The sequence below is a fragment of the Corella eumyota genome, chromosome 6 (assembly GCF_963082875.1).
Source record: "Corella eumyota chromosome 6, kaCorEumy4.1, whole genome shotgun sequence".
In the NCBI taxonomy this organism is placed as follows: Eukaryota; Metazoa; Chordata; class Ascidiacea; order Phlebobranchia; family Corellidae; genus Corella; species Corella eumyota.
In genome coordinates, this window is record NC_137495.1 from 5618590 (window position 1) to 5639477 (window position 20888).

Here is a 20888-nt window from a genome sequence, read left to right on the forward strand (position 1 = left end):
CCTGTCTATATATCAATAACTATAATCTTCTTGGGTTATTATTTGATATTGCAACCTAAGCAAACAAAAGTGGTGAGCAACAATCAGCTAGATAAGAACAAAAAACCCCCACAAAATCACCTGACAATATCCAAAGAAACTAAAAATATTTGTTGCCATAGATATCATATATGTCTATAATTTTCGGGTATTGACACATTACGTCACAACTTGTGTTTATTATCACTTCGACATTTTGGCGCCGAGCTTCAGGTTTTCAGATTTTTGCTTTTTTGGGCTTAGTTTTGCAATTATCCCATTCCATTTGTAATTGTATTTTTTTATAGTTACGTACTGGTATAACTAAAGATGTACCGACCAAGAGGACCTCAGCGTACTTATAAGGGAACACCGTTTCGGCCTACGTCTACTGAGGGTATGTAGGCTGAATTGAAAAAATATTTTTTACCTAAATTGTGGCAAGTCGCGCTAATACATAATTAATAGCACTATAATTTACTACTTAAACTTTTTGTTAATCCACTTTAGGCAAAAAAATACAACAGAGCCAGAGAAGGGATCAAACTTTACTTAGCCTAGAATCGTTAGAAGTTCAGCAAAATAAAAACCCACGACGGCCTACTAAGTATAAATTTACACCATCCCAGCAAAATTGCAACCCTAGTACATCTTTATATCCACGAGGAATGTCCGGTTCCGTATTTCAACCACACATAATGGCATATGGTCCAGGGCCAGTTCATTTAAACGATGAAAATTCAACGAATCCATATAAAAAAAATTACAACCAACGACCAGCTTGGCCATACGGAGTAGCACAAGGCCCTCCGCAGTACATTAATCAGCCACCATCACTAGTAAGCCAGCAATGGGACATGTCAGTACCTCCGCCAATGAACAACCAGTCGTATACTTACCATCAGCAGGATATGGCCTACCAAAACCCAGAACCTTTTCCGCAATCTAACTGTTATAAGCCGATGCCCGTACAGCAGTTTTTCACTCAACCTCCACCACAAAAGCAACACAAGATTGTTAATTGTCAGAATCCCCAAACTAGCTTTACACTAATGCCATCAAAACCCAATAAACCAGCTGTTACCGACGCGGAAAGCGAGGCTAAAGAAGTAATCAAAAAGCAAACTACTCCGTCTCGTATTTTTATTGCTGTTAACGTGCACGGAATACATGAATGGTCAAGTTACAAATCGATGTTTTTGCCGATATTTGAAATAATAGGTAAGGATGCTTATTTTTGTATTAAGATTATTATGTATACAGAATAAATAAACAATGGTGCTTTGAAATTTATGATAATGTCCTCAAATAATGTTCGTTGACCTGTTTATCAGGTGCTTGTAGCATAAATTGCTTTTCAAATACTACATAAAGGATAAAAGGGATACAAAGTTTTACTATTTGTAATTTATAGGAACTCTTGACTCGCAGGTGACAACTGTAGACCAGGGAAAAACTTTTATTTTAAGAGATGGTCAGAATCGAACGATCGAATGTGTGTTTTATGAAACTGTGAGTAACCGAGTATACCCAATATAATGTCGGTCAATTAAAATACGGCCAAAGATCACCTTTTTTAAAATATTCTGATGGGCATGTATTTAATTCCTGTAACTTTCCAATTTAAATATTCACTTTTTTTTAATTTTCAAGGATCGCCCCCTTATTGCAATGCGAAGGCGTAATAAGTTTCGATGTGTAGGAGAGTTTAATTCAGGGCGCCAAGTTTTGTTATGTGTTAGTGTTCGACAAACGTCACCAGAAGAAATGCAAGTGCACCGAAAGTTAATCGCTGTAACGAACTTGAGCTTGAAAAAGCGCGTTCGACTGTTAGGCTAGAAGCCTAAAAAATGGACCTAAATCGTTCTTATATTTTCGTTATTCGGTTTTGTAAAGTTACATCGAAATGCTTTGTTTCTTAATAAATGTTATTTTTTATCCTTTTTTAAATTTTTTATATTGATTTTAACATTTTTTTATTAAAATTAACGAAATGCTGGGCTGTTTTTTAATGACAAATTATATACATTATAAAACAGTTGCTGCAAAAGAACGAAAATGTGTCTAGTAGAAAATAGGAACTTAAAGAAAAATAAGGAACGCTACACACAAAAAACACAGACACTCTTAGAACTAAAATCTCGGTCAGCGATTTTCAAATAAAAATGTTAAATTTCAACAAAACTCATCGGTTTTCATCACAATCTATTTACAAAAAGTAAAGTTTGTCATTGAGGGAAGGGTGCACTGGTTGGTGGACACTTTGGCCTACCAAAAAGGCTAGCTTGTGGGCATAAAGGCAAGGAGCAGGCACGCGAACCGTTCCCTATTAGAAGCAAAAATTTTAGGTTTATTTTCAGTGGGAATAGTATGATAGTAAGACCCAAGTAAAATGCTATAAAGAAGTAATCAAGTTAAAACCTTTTCTACCAATAAAAGTTAGGTGTATTTACCGGCCAGTTGTAGTAAAGATGACATAGCTTGTAGGCCAACCTTTGCATGTGCTCTGGCTTGAGACTCGAAGTGTCATAGATCACGTTAAAATGGGTTGGAGTAACTGTACCCTCTCGAACAGACTGACTGACCACAAAGAAATCGTACCTTATTAAAAAAATACACATAATTTAATTTTTTACACAAAAATATTAAAAACTAAGCCTGGCCCTAAATTCAGGGGACCCTAAAAATTATTTACTATTTAACACAGATGTCTTGAAAACATTGACCTATAAAGATAGCTAACAAGTAATACAATAAAAACATATGTTTTGTAGATAGAATAGTAGGTTAGAGCAGTGCATATTTCTTGGGCTTGGAAATTTATTATCAAGCTACAACAAATTGCACTAATCCAACATCTACGTTTTTGTTATTAGATAAAACTAAATGTTGATCTCTTAATCTGCTTTAGATAAGCCTACCAATCAGGTCTTGTGACATCATCATCTATTATTGTTCCTGGTGGTGGGTTGTTCAATTCGTTCCCTCGTCCGGGTACAAAAAATCTAGCAGTGACTCTTTTCTTCACAACAACAAACGAAATATTAGGTCTAAAAATAAAAGAAAGTTTTATGTTAATGAATGTATTTAAAATAGTTAAAAATTAAAGCGCTAATATATATAGATTTCAATAAGCAAAAAGGTCTTGCTTGTAATCAGGCATCTCCTGAAATTTAAAGCACTCCAGCATCTGAGGGATCTCATGATCTTTCACCATCTCCAGCTGGCCGTCTCCTACTCCATCTCTGTAAACCACAATCCTCTGTGGATACTTCTGGTTCAACTCACGGAACCTCTGCAGGGCTCCTAAGTAAAAATATACCAAGGGTTTATATGGATGTAAAAATCAATCCTTAAAATAGAGTTGTTTTCCATCAACAAAAAACAGAATGCTTTACCTTTCATGCAACGAACCAAACCATCAACTAGCTCAACCCCACTTTGTTGAAAGGTAACATTTGAGTACCACCTAAATACGAATTTAAATTAGATTTGTGTAAATAAAACTATGAGCTGACATCAAGCCAAGTTTAAAAAGCAGTATTAGAAATTTAATAGTATTAAGACAAATTAGTATGAATGTAGAAATTACTTGGTATAACTGCTGTTAACACTTGCAACAAAGCCACCAACAGATCTTCCTTTCTGTGCAGAGTCATGGTAAGTATCAATACCAATTAACATGCAATCCCGTAACTGTTAATAAATATTAAAAAGGACAGTTTAAAATAAGTTTGACACGAATGATAAATTCTAGCTCTAACCAATTGCATTAAATATGGTGTTGATTTATAAATAACAATAAAAGAATTATTGGGCCAACCAAAATATGCATAAATTGTTTTAGTCAAAATTATTGACGTTTAGTTTGATTTGTGCCTACCGGAATTTTGACAGCCCATGCCTCGCCCCCCAACTTGCAGTTAATCTGAATAGCAATCTTGGTGGCAATACTCATCACACGTTGGGGCTTGGACAAAGTCCTTGATAAAACCACCTAAAAAATATAAAATTTTTAAAACAACCTGCAAAATATAAATTTTTTAATAAATACACAAGCAAATATCATCATGAACAAATGCTGTATTTTGTCAAATTTTTTACCTGGCTTGGCATATGGACGTCCACACAGCATAGCTTTTTAATAGCATCATACCTATCCTTTCTGTTGCTTGGCAGCAAGCAGCATACCTACCATAAAGTAAGTATATACATTTAAAAAATAAAAAAAAGCCTTGATCAGCAAATAGATAGAAAATAAATTAAATCTTGAGCTTACCAATTGGGTACCCTTGTTAACATTTAACATGTCCTTGATGATCTTCTGGTATTGTTCAGTGCGATCGTTTGTGGCTTCGACCAAGGTAGGCCTGCCCATATTAAATCCCATTGCTCTTGAAACCTTAAAATTGGTAACACAAATAAAAACTGGTTATATGTTCATACCATTCCAAACTGGTTATATGTCCATACCATCAATTAATTACAGGTATTACATGAATATCTGTCTTTGCAGGGTAATTATAATGACTACAAAACCAGGGGTAACTAACAAATATTTGGTCACAACAGAGAAAGTCAAAAATGACATTACCACCTCTTTTAATACCTAAAAACTTAATTAGTCTTTAAACCAGTAAATATGGCAACAGTGAGAATCAAACCCCCAACTAGCTGTTGTCAAAAAAATTCTACGGCTCAAAAACAGTCCTACCTGACACATTTTTTGAACGAGGTCATTAGCACAAGCTTGATCCCTTCCAACGTGAACAAGAAACCAATCTCGAAGGTCGACGCATTGAAGCAGCTTGCAATTTCGAAACTCCCTATCCCAAGATGCCTGAGGCCCTCCGTTAACTACTTTGTTCTAAAAAAATTGAATCTTTTAAAATTATGCAGGAAGCAAGAGAAAGTAGCCACACAGTACATAGAGTCAACTGTTACGTAAAAACCATAGATTTTTAACACCTAGTTAAGTATAAATACCCATTAAAAACAAGTAATACTTAATTTACAACCACTAATTTGGTACACTCCCAAAAATATTGTTAAATCTTCTGGACCCAAATATTGTTAAATCTTCTAGACCCAAGTTTAGCTTTTAATTAATTGTCAAATCCAACAAAAAAATTTCAAAGCGGACTAAAGTTTTTTAAGTAATGTACTTGCATGGTTGTTATTGGTATATTAATATACCTGGCCAAATAAGATGGGCTCTGGGTCCAGCACTCTCCCTTGCAGTTTAAGTAAATTCTCTTCGAATCTTAATCCCCAATAAGTCAGCCTATTTTTGATGTCCTCATTGCTAAAATAAATTAAATATATAAAAAAAGGTAAAATAGAAATGTCATGGTAAAAAAAAACAGCTTCTGAAGATACAAATTGTTTAATAAAAAAGATTTTTAACCTATGAAAATATAGCTTTTTTTCCAAATAATGTTAAGAAATTTAATATTTTACCTTGTCACTTTCTTGATAAAGTTGGTAAGAGCAATGGCACGTTTCGTAGGTCCTTGTTTTGTGTAAGTGGCCAGTTTTTTCATCGTGTTAAAGTCGGCTCGCAACTGAAAATGAATTAAAATTTTGTAGTTTCTGAAAAGTAACTTTTTTACCTACCATGTACATTTCTTTTTTTTTTTTTTTTACCTCGTCTGTTAATCCAGTGACTGTGCACAACTCAGGGATCAAATGGATGATCTCTAACCCTCCTCTTCTTATTTCTCTGCTCTTGGGTCGAGAAAGTAGCAGAGGTTGCTTTTTGTCCTTGATGTCGATGTTGTATTGCTAAAAAATAAAAATTTTTAAGTGCTTACTTTAACAAATTTTAAATTTATTATCTGTAACTTCATAAAAATAAATATTTCTCATTTTAAGCCAATAAGTGTAACAAAAGCGTAGACCAAATTTTACAATCCTTTCTTCTTAAAATACACACTTTAAACCAACCTCCTTGTAATAGTCAGTGTAGGATATCTTTTCACCCCTCTTCTCAAAAGTCATGCTCACATTCAAATCCCACTCCACCCCATCGATTCTGTACGTCTTGTTGTTGTATCTAAATTTATATTAAACACAAAAACTGAATCAAGCAAAGTATTAATATTTTTCATAGTTATTTATCCTGAACAGAAAAAGGCCATTTTCAGTATTTAGAATTAAAGGTTGTATATACCATAGATAAGTAAGGTATCCACAAAACTTAATGAAAATAACAAGGATCTTAAAATTCTGCCTTACATTTATAATAGAAAAAAAGTCAAAATTAAAAAAATAAAATCTGGTACAAACCTTGTTAAAACAATCTGTCCCAACAAGAACTTCTGCAATTCATCCTGGAAGTTTCTTCCAGTTCTTCGACTCTCCCGGAAAACCTGATCCATCACATCCAAAACTGTGTCCTTCCTCATCAACTACAAAAAAATTTACAAATTTATTTAAAATGACTACTTAACAATATTTGCTTACTGGCCTACCTACTTACCTTATGGGATACTTCAGCACATAGTAGAACACCTTTTTCGTACTGCAATATGCTTGTTATGAAGCCTGGCCACAGTTCTAAGTTTACCCTGTTACATTCCACCACAAAACCCATGCTGGGGTTGTAGTAGTGGCGACCAATTTGCTTCATCCCAACCTGACCCAGGACCCTATTAAAAAAAAAGACAACTTAAATTTTTTTGTTTTTGAAATAGATTTTGTCTAAATTGCTTTCTTCACTTTCGCTTGTGGAATTTAGTCAAAAAAATAACCAAGTTTTACCAGCGCAACAAAATATTGTAAATTTGTATTGAGACGTTTGATGTTGGAGAAAGTTCGTTGGTGTGAGAAATCGTGATCCGAATCTTACTTCCGTCTGATCTCCTTTGAGAAAATACCTCAGTTCTCTAAAACAATAATCTACATTTGACCTTGTTTTATAGCTTACTTAATTTGGGTATTAGGTTTGATAATTTTGTTTGCTTAGACGAAAAATAATAAAAAAGTAAACAATTATACCCAAAACAGCACAACATAAAAGTTATCTCAAAAGGTTTTAAGGCTGTGTGAAAAACAAAATTCCTTTTTTTTACCCTATCAGGCAGCCTAGTTGTGGTAAAAAGCATGCTGCCTTCAAACACAAAAAACTTTCCAATCAAGTCCTTGTGATCATTCAACATCCCCTTCCTTGCTCCAAGATGATCCACTTCAGGCTCGTAATCGACCCTACAATAAAACATATATAATTGATTTAAAACAGCTTAGCCTGGACGTTGTGTTGCAACTCTTTCATGTAAGGCGAGACCCATAATGGTTGGAAAATTGTTTTATTTGTTGAACGAGGTTTGACAATATGCAATAGTTTATAATAAAAGTATGTATAAATAAATATGAAATCATTTCGGCAGGTTCTAAATCATATATATATATACTTGATTTTTTATTGTTAAATGGCCTTACATAACTAGTAGTGTAATGGAACAAACCCATTAAACTCTAGCCTTGACAAATATAAAAATTAGCTAATTAGATATACAACATTAATAACTACCTGTATTGATGCAAAATCCAGTCTCTAGAGCAGGCCAAGGGAAAGAAGTTGGAGTACATGTTAATTGGTTTTCCTCCAGTACCTTCAAATATATTAATTAATGTTAACTTTATGTAAAATAACAATTTAAAACTGGTCAGTAGGAATCTCCTAAGTAATGATGTTTATAAAACTTGATATAAAAAAATGCCTTTTTTGTTCGTGATGTGCTCCGGTTTGGTTTTGGGATCAAACATGGAAGGGTCGAAGTTCCGTCGACTGCCAAGCATGATTTCTTGTCGACTTCGCACGACCCCAAGTTGACCCATTGATCTTGTGACATCACCAACTCCTGGTAAAGTAAAATATTTTTAACCCATCGGCCAACAAAAATTTATTTATTTTTTCGATAGAATTTAAGTCAAATTAAATAAAAGTAAATACAAAAAAAAACTTTTCTTTATTTAGAAACTTAATTAAAAAAACAATACCTGTTTGCTAACGTTTAAACGTTTAGTTTAAAATCAAAAATCATTTCCATATTTATTAACATAACTACCTACACACTAGCCAACTAACATTTTTTAACTAAAACACGACCCACATTCACTTGCACTACGTTAAAACAATCTGTTCTATTAACTAACTTGAGTATTCGTATTATACGCACAAGGTCGATTTAACAACTGCCTCTTTTTTTCCAAATGGTTAGCTTTAAGTTAAAGGAAAGTCGACTCAAAGGCGATAATCTTTTTAATGCGCGACCTTACGCGGGAAAGATAGGCGGATATGCAGCGTAGAAACAAAGGCGCCCGATTAATAAAAACTGGATTACTTAAAAATAATCGTAATCGGGGAGATCGCGTGCATTGCCTAATGCCGGGAACGAGGTCACGCTTATTTTAATACGTTAAAATGATTAAATGGATTTTCGGCTTGGCACAATATTTTAACGCACTATTTATAAAAATTTGTGGGTAATATATTTGCTACGGTCGTTTTATTCAAAGCAAGCCAACTTAAAAAAAAAAACATTTTGCGTTTTTGTTTAACTACACACGCTCTTTATCTTAGAGTTTGAACGAGTCTGACATCGCGTAACTTTTTTATAATTAAATTCAATAAAAAAAATTTAATCAATTATAAGTCGAAGAAACCTAAAATTCCGACTACCAAAAGTTTTTCTTACGAAAAATGTCTTTTGGTAAAAAAAATAAATCGTCTTTTATGAATTTAAACTATATTGTTATAATAGCAGTTACGAGAGCTACCATTTAAACCAATCGATCAACAGTCAAAAGGAGTCCTTTCTATGTTTTAACCACGTGGTAAAGCTACACAATTTTGTAAAAAAACGACTCCCGGGCGTATTATTTCAACACAGTTGGTTTTATTGTGCAATTTGTGAAGTTTAGTTTTTGCTTGGGCTTATGCGTTTTACTAAAACTTTATCCATAATCTACACTTCACACTTTTTTATTAGAAGTCTTGCAACATATTCTATTGGATACAAACAATATTTTCTTAAATGTAACAGAACTACATTTAAAACTTTATATAGTAATGATATACATATATATATTAATATAACATTTATAAAACAAAACAAGAGTTTTTCATTGATATTTTGGTACTAATAATGAATTCAATAAAACGAGTAAAACTGTATTAAAAGCATACTGTTAAACTTTTATCATTACGATTATTATCTTAAACAATATCAGAATATAAGTTTGGTAAGCAACAAACCTGCTTTTATTAATTCTTTTCTTTCATAAAAATGCAATTGTTAATTTACATTTATTTATATACATAAATGTAACAAAATAAAAACAATTAAATATCTTCAACGTTTTACTTAAAAACATAGCATTTTATTAATATTTCAAAATAAAATTAAACCAACTACCTGCTGCTCCTCCACGCTGAACTCCTCGAGACGGAAGCGAGTGCTCCGCTCTCTCCATCATTCCAGGATTTTGTTTTGCTGCTTCTGGAGCTCCTCCTCCTGGGCGAACAGGAGCTGCTCTGGGCCCATCTCCTAGATATAAAACAATTCAAATCTTGAAAACAACAACCATTCCATTTAAAACAACAACCATATATAAGGATTACAACCATCTTTTTTGTTAAATTTACCCAAACAAATATATATATATATACAGTTTAAAAACCAAAAGTGATTTACCATCTCCTCGAGCTCTACCCCTTGCCCTGCCTCTTGCTCTTTTTTCCTCCATGATGTTGTTGCTGGCACTTCGTTTTCGCTTCGTTTAATTGCTTAACATCCTACAAAGGATCTTATAAAAGAGTTAATTGTAAGCTTAAGTTACATTATACGCAAGTGTCTTATCCTAGGGAGGTGTTAACTAAGGGAATTGGGTTAACACTGTTGGTCCTATAAACCCAACACCCTTGCCCAGGGCTTTGGGTACATACCAAGAAAATCAGAAACCTACTGTTCACTAATTTTTTTAATTGACAAATTTTGTTAACATATAAGCTTAACAGCACTATAGCTGTGATTAAAGCTTACAAAAAACCACAAAATTAGTTTTAATTGGACTTTTTTGTATTGGTCAATTAGCATACGACTTAAAACATGCTGAATCCTTTTAAAAACTACTAAAACATGCAAAAATAAGTTCATTAAAAAATTTAAGACAAAATTCGTTTTATCTAGTTTTGTGAAAAATTTGTAGCTACGTTCCAATGAATTACAGATTTGTTAAACAACAGAAATTTTACTTTGTAGTTTAATACATAAAACTTTGCATAGTGGTTAACAGAGCTTAGCTTTACAAATCGTTGGGTTTTATTATATTATTTTGGTTAACAAAAGTTCAGTAATTTTAAAACGTGATCATGCTAATTACAAAAGTGCGCAATACACGTGTTTTTGAAAACATTTTTAAATTTGTTGTTTAAATATATCAGTTCTAGGTCATGCGTAGATTTGATTATTTATTTTAATATTAGATAAATTTAATACTTTAAAACGTTGCTAACAATGAAAACAAGTAAATATTCGGCGGGATTTAAACGGATACAAAACAAACTTACCTTAACAGATCCATCAATAAAATGACCGGAAAAGAATAAAACATGCCTTCCGAAATTACGTCATAAACAGCTGATAAATTTATTTTATGTTATAAAATTGTCCAATTACAATCATAAATATAATAAACAATTTCAAACTATTAATTTAATTATATTTAATTAACCAAATTAAATGTTTAGTGAAAAATAAAACATTTAAATTTTAATCAATTTTGGTATCTGAGGATAAACTATTCATTTTATCCAACCGTTGTGACTATAAAACACATACATTTCTCTGAGATAATGTGCGATCCTTCCTTTTTTAACTAACGTGGTTTTGTGTATATTTGCGGCGCAGTTTGGAACTTAAATTCCAATATGTCGAATGTAAAAACACCTTCCGTTCAAGTTTATGGCCGAAAAGTAAGTTTACCCCATTCAGAACACATCTAGCATATAATTTTGTTACAGTAAAGACTGTATTTACTTTAATACCATCGATTTTGGTTATAAAAATTAAGTTTCCATTATATTGTGTTTTTAATTGCAAAATAATCGTATTAAATTTTACCCATTGTATGTTAAATGAAGTTAAACAAATGAGCAATACATACTACTCTATCGTTAAAGATTAAAATTTTGCTAAAAAGATGTGTGTTTTAGTTTGTAATCAGTACGTTCTTTTCAGTGGTCAGTGTTTATTTTTACCACGTCTAAAGTTTTTATTTACTAATAATATGGTTCTGATAGTTTTTTTTTATTATAGAAAACAGCAACAGCTGTTGCCCATTGCAAGCGAGGCAAGGGAATGATTAAAGTAAATGGACGTCCCATTGAAATCATGGAACCCGAAATCTTAAGATACAAGGTAACACTTACATTTATAATAAAGGGCATTAATATTTATAATTTACTATTAAACTGTCCAGTTGTTTCTGTTTTTGGACTTTAAAAGTTGATGTATGATTTTTAAATAGAAAATATGATTGTGTTTTTAGATTGAAGAACCAGTTCTCTTGTTGGGTAAAGCTCGATTTGAAGGAGTTGATATTAGAATTCGAGTCAAAGGAGGCGGAAGAGTTGCTCAAGTTTACGGTAAAACATTTTTTAAATGTTATTGGTCTAACAATTGTAATGTTTTTGTGTTACCTAAGAGCACTTTAATATAAAAGCAGTAGAGATTAAATCAAAGACCTCATTTGTTAATGCCCAATGTCGACCACAGTTGGTTATATTTATCACCACATAAGCATTTTTATAAATTGTTGATAATGCAAATTTTTTCACTAAAAAATTATGAACTTGATTAGTCAACTATTTTTTTAGTTTGTTAACTGTTTAATTATTATCATGCTAAGTATTGTGTTATTAACATTGTAAAATATATTTTGCAGCTATCAGACAAGCCCTTGCAAAATCACTAGTCGCTTACTACCAAAAATGTAAGTTTTTTATAGGGATATTTAACCTTTTTATGGTGGTGTTTAAACTTAATTCAACTAGTGTTAACTCTTGCTTAATACTGGTATATCTTAACCGAAGATAACCTTTAAACTTTATTAAACTCTTTTAATTCTAGTTGTGGATGAGGCATCCAAGAAAGAAATCAAGGACACTCTTATCCAGTACGATCGTACTCTTCTCGTCTCCGATCCCCGAAGAAAGGAGTCCAAGAAGTTCGGAGGAAACGGTGCCAGGGCAAGATACCAAAAATCTTACCGATAATCGCCAAATAAATTTATCAAAAAAATTAAATTGTTGTTATTTCTGTTCACCAGCTTAATATCAACTTACAAAGTGATTTTAAAGTAATTAGTTCAGTTAATCTTGGTTCGGGAAAGTTACAGAATGTATATTCAGGTAAATATACTTGCCTTATTTAGTTTATTTAACAGTATTGTTTTAATAAACACCATAATTCAATATACTTGTGATTTTTAAATGACAATAAGAGAATTTTACAACTATGACACCACATATTTAAAATAAAAATGTTCGGTATTTTTTGTACTGGTCAATATATGTCATAACACAGCAAACATTTTCTAGGTAAAGTGTTTAAGTATGTAAGTTCTTTTAAAGTAAATCGATTGTGTAGAAATTTTTAACACAAAAACCCTTTAACATAATTTGCTCTTTAAAATTAACAAACAGAACTTGAATATAACTTATTATTAATTATTTGTTTATAGTACTTAAAACTAGTAATAGAGGTATTGTTTTTTACTTCTAAAACTACATTAAAAAATTCAAATACAACTAACATTTTTTTCAAACAGTCATGATAAAAAATAAAACTCTCATTTAATTTAAAAGGTAAAGGTTTACACTAAGTACTCGGTGTTAACCTTAAATATTCTGAGACAAATACCATCAAGATTTTAGTTATTTTTTCCATAGTTGGTGTGTCAAGTGCTGATTTGTTATCAGAGAGTTTATGCCAAACCTTTGGAAATGGAATTGAAATTAAGTGCAAGATGGGAACACCTATATTTGGATAAAATAGTCAGAACATTTTATTCTACATCGGATAAATAACAAAATTCCAATGTAGTTATGACTTACCCTCTCTCATAAACGGTATATGATCATCTTCAATATAATAGTTTAATTCACGGGTAGGAAAATATGGATTGTTGTTTCGGTCGATTAGGCCAGCTGTTCGAAGACGTTGTTCTATAATAAAATAAAAATTTTAAAATGTATATAAAATTTAAAAGATGAACTATAAAAAGTGTTAAATTTTGTAGATATTAAATTAATTTTTTTTGAACTTACCAATATCAGCTGCATGAAGATACCACTGAGTTTTAGTGGGCCTATTATTTTTAAACTGAGTTGATATGGCTCCAATTAAGTCAAGCAACACGAACAAGTCCTACAAAAAAAATAAAAATTTAAAATTAAACCAGTGATGTAGTGGTTGGAATACTGGGGTTTATTACATCAGGTCGTCGGTTTGATTCCTACTCATTCCAAAAAATAGCACTCCAAGATTCTTGCTTCTTCCAAACCAAAAAAGACCAAACAATAATAAAAAGGGTCAAGGCAACTCAATTTTGTGTCATGGTAATATGTGTACTTATGTAAATACAGAAATATTTTGAATTGCTAAAAAGCAGTATTTGGGTATTACTTACAATTCCATCTAATACATTTCGATCTTGATGCTCTGTGTAGCTGGTTAGATTCCATTTATTTGCGAGGTGACGGGCACCGTACGTGTTGTCATTATCCCTCCATTCAATAAATGCCTCTTCCCCATCCAAAAAGAGCAACTGAAGTGTTACATCATGCACTACGGGACCAAATGGATTTTCTTGCTGTAAAAATAAATTAGTTTTAATATAGATTTATCCTTGAAGTAAAAAAGCCTATGTAATAGTCAATGCACAGGTCAACTTATTTTAAACTATCTTAGACTTATTTTGGCGAGCACAAGTATGGCCAAGCCCAGTCTTAATCATTTCTTACTTAACTCATGCATTCAATTCAAAAAAAATAATACCACAGAATTTTTTATGATAAACTGTGACATTTAGCAAACTGTAGGAGTAAAAGCTATACCTGACGCTTTAGTTCACTCAAGTAAGGTTCAAGGGCCATCGCAATTTCAATCATCATCGCACAAGGTGCTGCCGAATCAGTTGCACCAATAAATCCTTCAGGAGTTACCTAGAATTTCAAAAAATGAACTGATATAGCCAGCAGCATGGTGTAATAATAGGACCACTTAGCTTATAGCCAGCAGCATGGTGTAATAATAGGACCACTTAGCTACACTACATTGTCGTCTACAAAACTCTATAATACAAACTTCTATTTTTATAGTATTAACACTTTTAAAAACACTAGCAATGCCAACCTTATTTTAATGAACTATACCTTAGAATCATAATGACAAGCTAACACAAGTTTTCTAGTAGCACCAGGGTTGTAGGTTGCTATTAAGTTGGTGAATTCTGTATTTTCCACATGGCTTGGAGCCTTATCAAAAAATCGATCGACCTCAAAAATAAATTTGTCACGCAGAAGATTGTAGAAGTGCTGTAAGGAAAAAGTAAACATACATGTTTCTAAAAATATTTTTTAAATTTTACATAGGCAAAAACTTGATAAAAACCATGCTAAAAATGTAATTTACATTTAGTTAAAATAAAAACTTATATTAAAAGTATATAAACATTTTAATGGTGATTTTTCATAATTCCTCATTTTAATTAAAAATTCAATAAACAATTTGTTTATAAAATTTAAAGTCAAAACTTACATCTGCAACTTTTTTGATATTTCTTGATCCGGGAGTTCGAGGAATTAAAATCGGATCCAAATTTTTCCAGAATCTTTCCTCGTTCCATCTGTTGCAAACATTAGCCATTTCTAATGGTGATAGTTTTCTTGGTGACCATCTAAACTGAAATTTACAATCGATTAGTCCAAATTTTTTATTTACATATATTTTATAGGCTATAGATATTTTGGATACAGTTTTAAGTAAATGGGTAGATGTTTATTTTTACAGTAATGCCATAAAAATAAAAATCAGTTTAATTAATTACACATAACAGTAAAAATTAAAAGCAATTCTTTCAAAATGTCAAATCGCACTAATCCCAATATTTGCAATAATCTAATTATATTGGACAGGGAATAATAAAATTTAGATTCAAAATAAGCATATTGATTTTAAGATTGACAGATATCAAATAAATATATATTTACTTTATGTTGATGCCAATCACTTGCTAATTCACTGGTTCTTGCAACACTGGTGGGCATTTGATAAAATATAATTATCGAGGCAACAAGGGTGATAAAAATGCCTTGAAAAATGTTTTTTTAATTTTGATTTTAATCAATGAATAAAAAATAGAACTTGTAGTATAAACATAACAAATAAAAGATGACCTCTTTTCTGATAATTTAACAACAAAATATATCACCAATTAAAGTGTGTTGTAGCAATTAGAGCATGTGGCCTTAATACATAAGGTTTCGTGTTTGATACCCACTAGTATCTTTTTAACGAAATGCACTATACACTGTAAAAACTCCAAGCCTTCTCAAAACTGGGTCAAGGTAACACATGTAACCCTAAATTTGGGCCCTGAAGTCAACCTTTTCACGTAAAGGATAAATAAATATAAAAAAAATGTTTTACTGGTTGTGGTTGTATACCTGCCATTATAATTCCTGATTTGTAGGTGAACCGTGATTTTGGCTTCTGAAAAGAATTAATATTAATCTCTTTTTCGTTTAAATACTTCATTTTACCTCTGTGTCTTGTCATTTTAATTTAAGGTACACCAATTTCCATTTACGATTGTCGCTTTAACTTAACCAGTAGTTCTTAAAAAACGTTCTAACGGGATATCCCCTATTTTGAAATGACACGTATAAACTTTCAAAAAAAAACTTGCATAATATTTTTGTATAATATAATAAAATACCTTAATTTAAGAAATTTTATATCAACTAAAGTTTTCTCACTTTAAAGTTATTATCAATGGGGTTCATGCCGCTTGTTTTCAGACACGCAAATATATAGTTTCTTTACACATATGGGTTTTTTATTGATTTTAAAAATAAAAAATTTATAAGCTACTTACAAAAAAACTTTCTTTTAATAACCGTGTAAAAAGTCCCACTAATCTCTTTCCTTTTCCTATTTAAAAATAATTAAAATTAATTAACTAGATGATTCTAAACGAGCTACCTTTTCATCCCCTTTTTGTATCTTTAATATTGCAGAGCTGTTTAAAAACTGAACGCACGTGAAGCACTAATAAAATATATAATTTTTTTTAAATTAAACGTTTAATAAATTAAAAATTGCAATACCGCGGGGAATTCCTTAAATCAATTTTAAATTGATCATTTCGTTTCATTAAAAAGCAAACGCTAAACAGATTAAATGTCCTGATGAATAAGCGTGCATCCGTTAATTTTATCGAATTCTAGGCTATTTTGGAAATGTTTTTAAGAAATGTCACGTTAAAGATTACAGCCCTCTAGGCTTATTGCCTTGAGCTAAAAATAAAACACCAGGAACTTACGTCATAAAAACATTTTAAAATATTTAGTAGCTCGAATAAACGGGTATAATAAAAAACCTTGATCTAATAAACTGGTGTTATTGTATAACAAACTTGTTTTAAAATTTGGACTCAAACTTTTTTTAGTACACAACTATTTCGTTATTTAAAAGTATTTTTTGAATTTGTCTTTAATAAGTTGTAAAAAGGTAATATTACTAGATAATCGACTACCACAAATTTATGCAAGGCCAGTCCATTATCTTCATTTGGTAACTTTTTATATTGGGAATGACTAAACTTGTTTTTCTACACTTTTATATTGAAGTACTGCTATCACACGTACTTTATTGTTTAAAGCATGTTTACATTTGCAAAAACAATTAAGACACTAAAAGATACGCTTATTAATGCCCATTTTACCCTACCAACTTACTATAGAGTTAAAATGGTGTGTCACAGCCCTAACTAAAGCCAATCACATAAAGGTATTAAAAACAAATTTTAGAGACCGAATTACCAGAAGTATAACAAAGGCTACTTTATTAAAAATTAATATAAATGATGTTTCAAAAATAATATCAGTAAAACGCATCTACATAATTTAATGGCGTATGATTAGTAATTGCTGCATACAAATTAAATAACAAGAAACGTAAGATTTTTAAACATCGTGTCATGAACTTTAAAAGAATAAGTTGAAAATGTCATAAAGTTAGTCATGGGCATATAGTAGAATAGAATAAAGTGATCACAAAATGACAATACTGTTTTGGTATTGCATATTTTTACAGTAGTTTAAGATTTTTTTCTAAAAAATAAATTTTAAGGTGTTAAGCACATTCAGATAATATTAAAAAAATATTTCCATATTGTTACTTCATCTTGAATATTCGTTTGTGATGCTAAACAATTAATTGAAATATTAAAGTAATTTAAAGTGTTAACCATAAGTTATCAATAAAATTGTATAATTAACCTTAAAAAAACCTTCAATACTTAACTACATAAATCGCTATATATTATATACATATTAGTGACAAAAATTAAAACAATTCTAGAGGATTTTTGTCATGAATTAAAAGTGCCATTTAAACAACCTTTTGGTTGACAGTATTTTTTATACAATTTGCTATAGAAAATGGTGTAGAAAAAAACCTTATCGACATTTTTTATCATTATTTTGCTACTACATAACACAAAAAAATGTAACAACATTTGATGTTTTTTGAAGAAATAAAAATTTGTGATATATACAGAAAAGTGTGCGAATTACTAAGTGAGGCATTATTTAATAAAGAAATTTTTTTTCTTTAAAATTACAACACAATACAGTCATTAAAATTTTTTAAAACAAAAAATACCCAAGGATTAAAATGAAATTAATAAAAATTTGAGAATAAACCATAAAACAAATTTTAAAAACGACAGTGGCTTTACAACAAAAAAAATCAAACTGTTATTGGCTAGAAACTTCTGGTACGGCACTTAATTTTCCTACAAAGTCTTGTAAATGACTTACAAGGCTCGGTGAACGAATAACAAAATTTTCCAACAAGTTTTTACATCGGGTAACAGCATCCTCAGAGCGAGCAAAAGAATGACTATGCCACACAGCTCTGGCATAATTGAATGTGCCCCAAGCAATTGTCTTGGTTTTTCCACCTTGCTTTACATTTTCAAAAAATTTGTCAAAATACTGAAAAGCTCTTTCATTGTCTCCCTTTTTTGCAAGATACTTCGCACAATATACCAGACAGTTATTAGCCATCGCTACTCCAGGATTCTTATTTGCTAACTGAAATAACTCTTCGCAGCGCATGTCTGCCTCATGCTTTTCATTGTCACTGTAACAGTTTACTAATCGACAATTAATTCGAACAACATAGCGCAGAAGTTGCATTTTGCTCATTACATCTTCACACTCCTTCATAAACCCATGTTCATACATCAAAGAAATGTGTTCATAAGCATCAAGGCAATATTTCTTTGCTTCGCTTAATTCGTTTTGGTTTTTGCTCTCCTTACATTTTAGCAGCAGGGAGATAGATCCACCAGTTTTGGAAAGATACTCCATAAGTAAGGGAGCATGGTCCCTACAAGCATGGGCAACTTGGTATGCAAGGTTCGAACACAGCTTGTAATGATCAAAATCATTTTCTGTTTTATTCAAATCATCAAACACAAGCACTCGACTCATGCTGTGCAATAGCATAGCAATTCGCTCAGAAAAAAATATGTTTCTGTGTATGTTCTCTTCGAGATAGATTCCACAATCTCTTAAAACTTGAATTTCACTTGAATCTAAAATACCGTAGTCATCAATACGTTTACACAATTCTTGAAACTTTAGTGGATCTTTAGAATTTTTTTCCAAATATTTACGCTCTTCTATTTGTTTAAGGACAATCACTTTAGATTCGAATAAAGCAATAAAACCATCTGGTAAACCATTACCAGCTTCAATGCAGACATCATTAATTGATTTGACATTCTCATCCGTTATCTTCGCACTTTTGAGAATACTCTCAATGGGCAGCTCTTTCGAATCTTTTACAATATATTTAATGATGTTGAGAATTTTCTGAAGGGCAACTTTTAGATATCCTTCACAATTTTCGGCCTGCTCATGTTGCAATCCAATCGCACCAAGAACCTCATATAAATGAGCAAGAACGAGGTTATTCAGCATCCAGTCTTCATCCCGGCTCTCAAAGATTCTTTTGTCAGAGCAATGCTTTAACAAGGAGTGCAAGTGCGGAATGAGTTTTATCATTCCTGCTTCGATCTGCTTGTCACGCATGTCCTTTGTCGAGAGAGAAGCAAGAACAAATATCAGATTTTTTAAAGGAGAACCTTCTTCCGATTTTCGCCACCCAAACGAATTGAGCACAACTTCGTGGCAACTTATTGAATTAAGTTTTCCTGTGTTGTCCTTATTTTTCGTGCACAAATGATACAGTTCCAGGTTATTAATAAGGTTTTTATACTCTATGTTGCTTTTCTGTTTACTTATTTTCTCCTTATGTTTTAGGGTGTGGTACCTTTGACAAAGGGATTGAATTAGAAAACAAGGGATTTCACTGTGATGAAGGTAAGATAAACAAGTCAACACCCACCAGTCTCTCTCCCTATCTTTTGCATCTCCTCTCGTAAAAGGGAAAGTAATAGCCTGATAAATGTGAGTTTCGATCAGGTCTAACTCTTTATTACTTACATATCCACTGTCTTCTTTTATCAGCTCCATGTAGTTTTCGTAACTTAAATCATGGACTTTACAAAACTCCTTTGCCGCTTTTAGACCAAGAGGTGCAGCACTAAATCGCTTAACAACTGTCTTCGCAGCTTCCATGTTGGAAGGAGAACTATCACCTCCATTAATTAGGTATTTTATTCCTTCTTTTTCTGTAAAACCAGTAATGTTTACTGAATGCACTTTAAGGGGTACAGAAGAAGGGAAATTTAGTTTTTCTTCTCTAGTAGTAATATAGACATGAATTTTCGAGGCATTGCAAGCCTGTTTTTCGAGATTCACTAAAAGCGATAATAAAAATTGGGTGTTGTTATGCTTAATATCTTCTATTATAATTAAAATCGAGCTTTCGCATTGACATAACACCTTGACTAGGGTGTCAGCCTTGTTTTTCTCCATCTCTAAAAATATAGTGTTCTCTTTAAGCTCTTTCATATGATGATTTTTTTTCATAATTTCCAGCATTTTTAACATATTTTTCTTTAAATCCTGGCCTTGTTTGTCACATTCTATATGAAACTTAATAGCTAAAGCATCTTCAAAAAAGGGAAATTTTTCAGCAAGTTTTTGAACTATTGAGGATTTCCCGGTCCCAGCGAAACCATGACAATGAAGAATTGCAAATATTTCAGATTCTACAATTCCTAAAACATCAAGGTATTTGGTGGTTTCAGAAAAATCACTAACAGGCTGTCGAACATTGTTAATTGCACAAGCTTCACTGGTATCTTAAGAGAAAAGTATAAAATAAATTTTAAGTTTAGCAATGCAGTATCTGAGTATATACATTTATATATCTATAAAAAAAAAAATTTAAATAACAAATAAAAAAGTCAATAATGTGCATTAATATATAGACAGTGTTTAACTTAAAATTTAATATACTCACTTTTTTGAGCTTCCATTGACCTTGTGAGATCTAAAAAGGAGAACAGAAAGTTGTGATGTTGAACCTAATACAATTGCATAGGTTAGGAGAAAGTGTTACCCATGCTGACCGTCATCATATTGTTAAGTTTCTCATATT

General features: G+C 31.6%; 4 protein-coding genes across 6 annotated transcripts; 1 reads left to right on the forward strand and 3 right to left on the reverse strand.

Annotated features, from left to right (window-relative positions):
- Positions 1-2227: 2227 nt before the first annotated feature.
- Positions 2228-9768, reverse strand: LOC145755126 (piwi-like protein 1). Its single transcript, XM_082571336.1, has 22 exons — positions 9717-9768; positions 9438-9569; positions 7740-7880; positions 7550-7631; positions 7092-7224; positions 6781-6905; positions 6500-6668; positions 6307-6428; positions 5965-6073; positions 5665-5802; positions 5479-5582; positions 5215-5323; positions 4725-4885; positions 4298-4412; positions 4123-4209; positions 3902-4015; positions 3611-3714; positions 3417-3487; positions 3168-3324; positions 2940-3068; positions 2472-2619; positions 2228-2344 (listed from the first exon to the last, which is right to left on the reverse strand). Exons 1-22 carry the CDS (start codon positions 9766-9768, stop codon positions 2228-2230), a joined length of 2619 nt encoding a protein of 872 aa, XP_082427462.1.
- A 1106-nt stretch (positions 9769-10874) lies between these two features.
- Positions 10875-12407, forward strand: LOC145755135 (small ribosomal subunit protein uS9-like). Its single transcript, XM_082571350.1, has 5 exons — positions 10875-10996; positions 11340-11441; positions 11572-11668; positions 11968-12015; positions 12153-12407. The coding sequence occupies exons 1-5, from the start codon at positions 10952-10954 to the stop codon at positions 12296-12298; spliced, it is 438 nt and encodes a 145-aa protein (XP_082427476.1). The 5' UTR covers positions 10875-10951; the 3' UTR covers positions 12299-12407.
- A 47-nt stretch (positions 12408-12454) lies between these two features.
- LOC145755133 (glutaminyl-peptide cyclotransferase-like) lies at positions 12455-16540 on the reverse strand. Of its 3 annotated transcripts, none has more exons than XM_082571348.1 (11): positions 16415-16540; positions 16183-16238; positions 15752-15797; positions 15296-15396; positions 14844-14987; positions 14459-14620; positions 14141-14248; positions 13714-13896; positions 13352-13451; positions 13139-13249; positions 12456-13060 (listed from the first exon to the last, which is right to left on the reverse strand). In XM_082571348.1, the coding sequence occupies exons 3-11, from the start codon at positions 15756-15758 to the stop codon at positions 12903-12905; spliced, it is 1074 nt and encodes a 357-aa protein (XP_082427474.1). In that variant the 5' UTR covers positions 15759-15797; positions 16183-16238; positions 16415-16540; the 3' UTR covers positions 12456-12902. The 3 variants fall into 3 exon arrangements, with proteins under 3 accessions (XP_082427473.1, XP_082427474.1, XP_082427472.1); XM_082571346.1 differs by having other exon boundaries at positions 15752-15950; XM_082571347.1 differs by lacking the exons at positions 16183-16238; positions 16415-16540 and adding an exon at positions 16064-16095 and having other exon boundaries at positions 12455-13060.
- A 583-nt stretch (positions 16541-17123) lies between these two features.
- Positions 17124-20865, reverse strand: LOC145755124 (uncharacterized). The gene is made up of 2 exons (XM_082571334.1): positions 20751-20865; positions 17124-20589 (listed from the first exon to the last, which is right to left on the reverse strand). Exons 1-2 carry the CDS (start codon positions 20764-20766, stop codon positions 18068-18070), a joined length of 2538 nt encoding a protein of 845 aa, XP_082427460.1. The 5' UTR covers positions 20767-20865; the 3' UTR covers positions 17124-18067.
- Positions 20866-20888: the final 23 nt, after the last annotated feature.

What these genes read in the sequence shown, in the direction of transcription:
- LOC145755126 (XM_082571336.1), bottom strand. Translation starts at nt 9,768, where the DNA reads ATGGAGGAAAAAAGAGCAAGAGGCAGGGCAAGGGGTAGAGCTCGAGGA. An exon ending in GGGTAGAGCTCGAGGAGATG is followed by an intron (nt 9,570 to 9,716) that starts GTAAATCACTTT and finishes TTTTATATCTAG; the next exon opens with GAGATGGGCCCAGAGCAGCT. An exon ending in GATGTCACAAGACCTGATTG is followed by an intron (nt 2,620 to 2,939) that starts GTAGGCTTATCT and finishes TTTTTTAATAAG; the next exon opens with GTACGATTTCTTTGTGGTCA.
- LOC145755135 (XM_082571350.1), top strand. Translation starts at nt 10,952, where the DNA reads ATGTCGAATGTAAAAACACCTTCCGTTCAAGTTTATGGCCGAAAA. An exon ending in CCGAAATCTTAAGATACAAG is followed by an intron (nt 11,442 to 11,571) that starts GTAACACTTACA and finishes TTGTGTTTTTAG; the next exon opens with ATTGAAGAACCAGTTCTCTT. An exon ending in AGTCGCTTACTACCAAAAAT is followed by an intron (nt 12,016 to 12,152) that starts GTAAGTTTTTTA and finishes TTTTAATTCTAG; the next exon opens with TTGTGGATGAGGCATCCAAG.
- LOC145755133 (XM_082571346.1), bottom strand. Translation starts at nt 15,863, where the DNA reads ATGACAAGACACAGAGGTAAAATGAAGTATTTAAACGAAAAAGAGATT. An exon ending in CTTGTCATTATGATTCTAAG is followed by an intron (nt 14,249 to 14,458) that starts GTATAGTTCATT and finishes TTGAAATTCTAG; the next exon opens with GTAACTCCTGAAGGATTTAT. An exon ending in TGAGTGAACTAAAGCGTCAG is followed by an intron (nt 13,897 to 14,140) that starts GTATAGCTTTTA and finishes TTATTTTTACAG; the next exon opens with CAAGAAAATCCATTTGGTCC.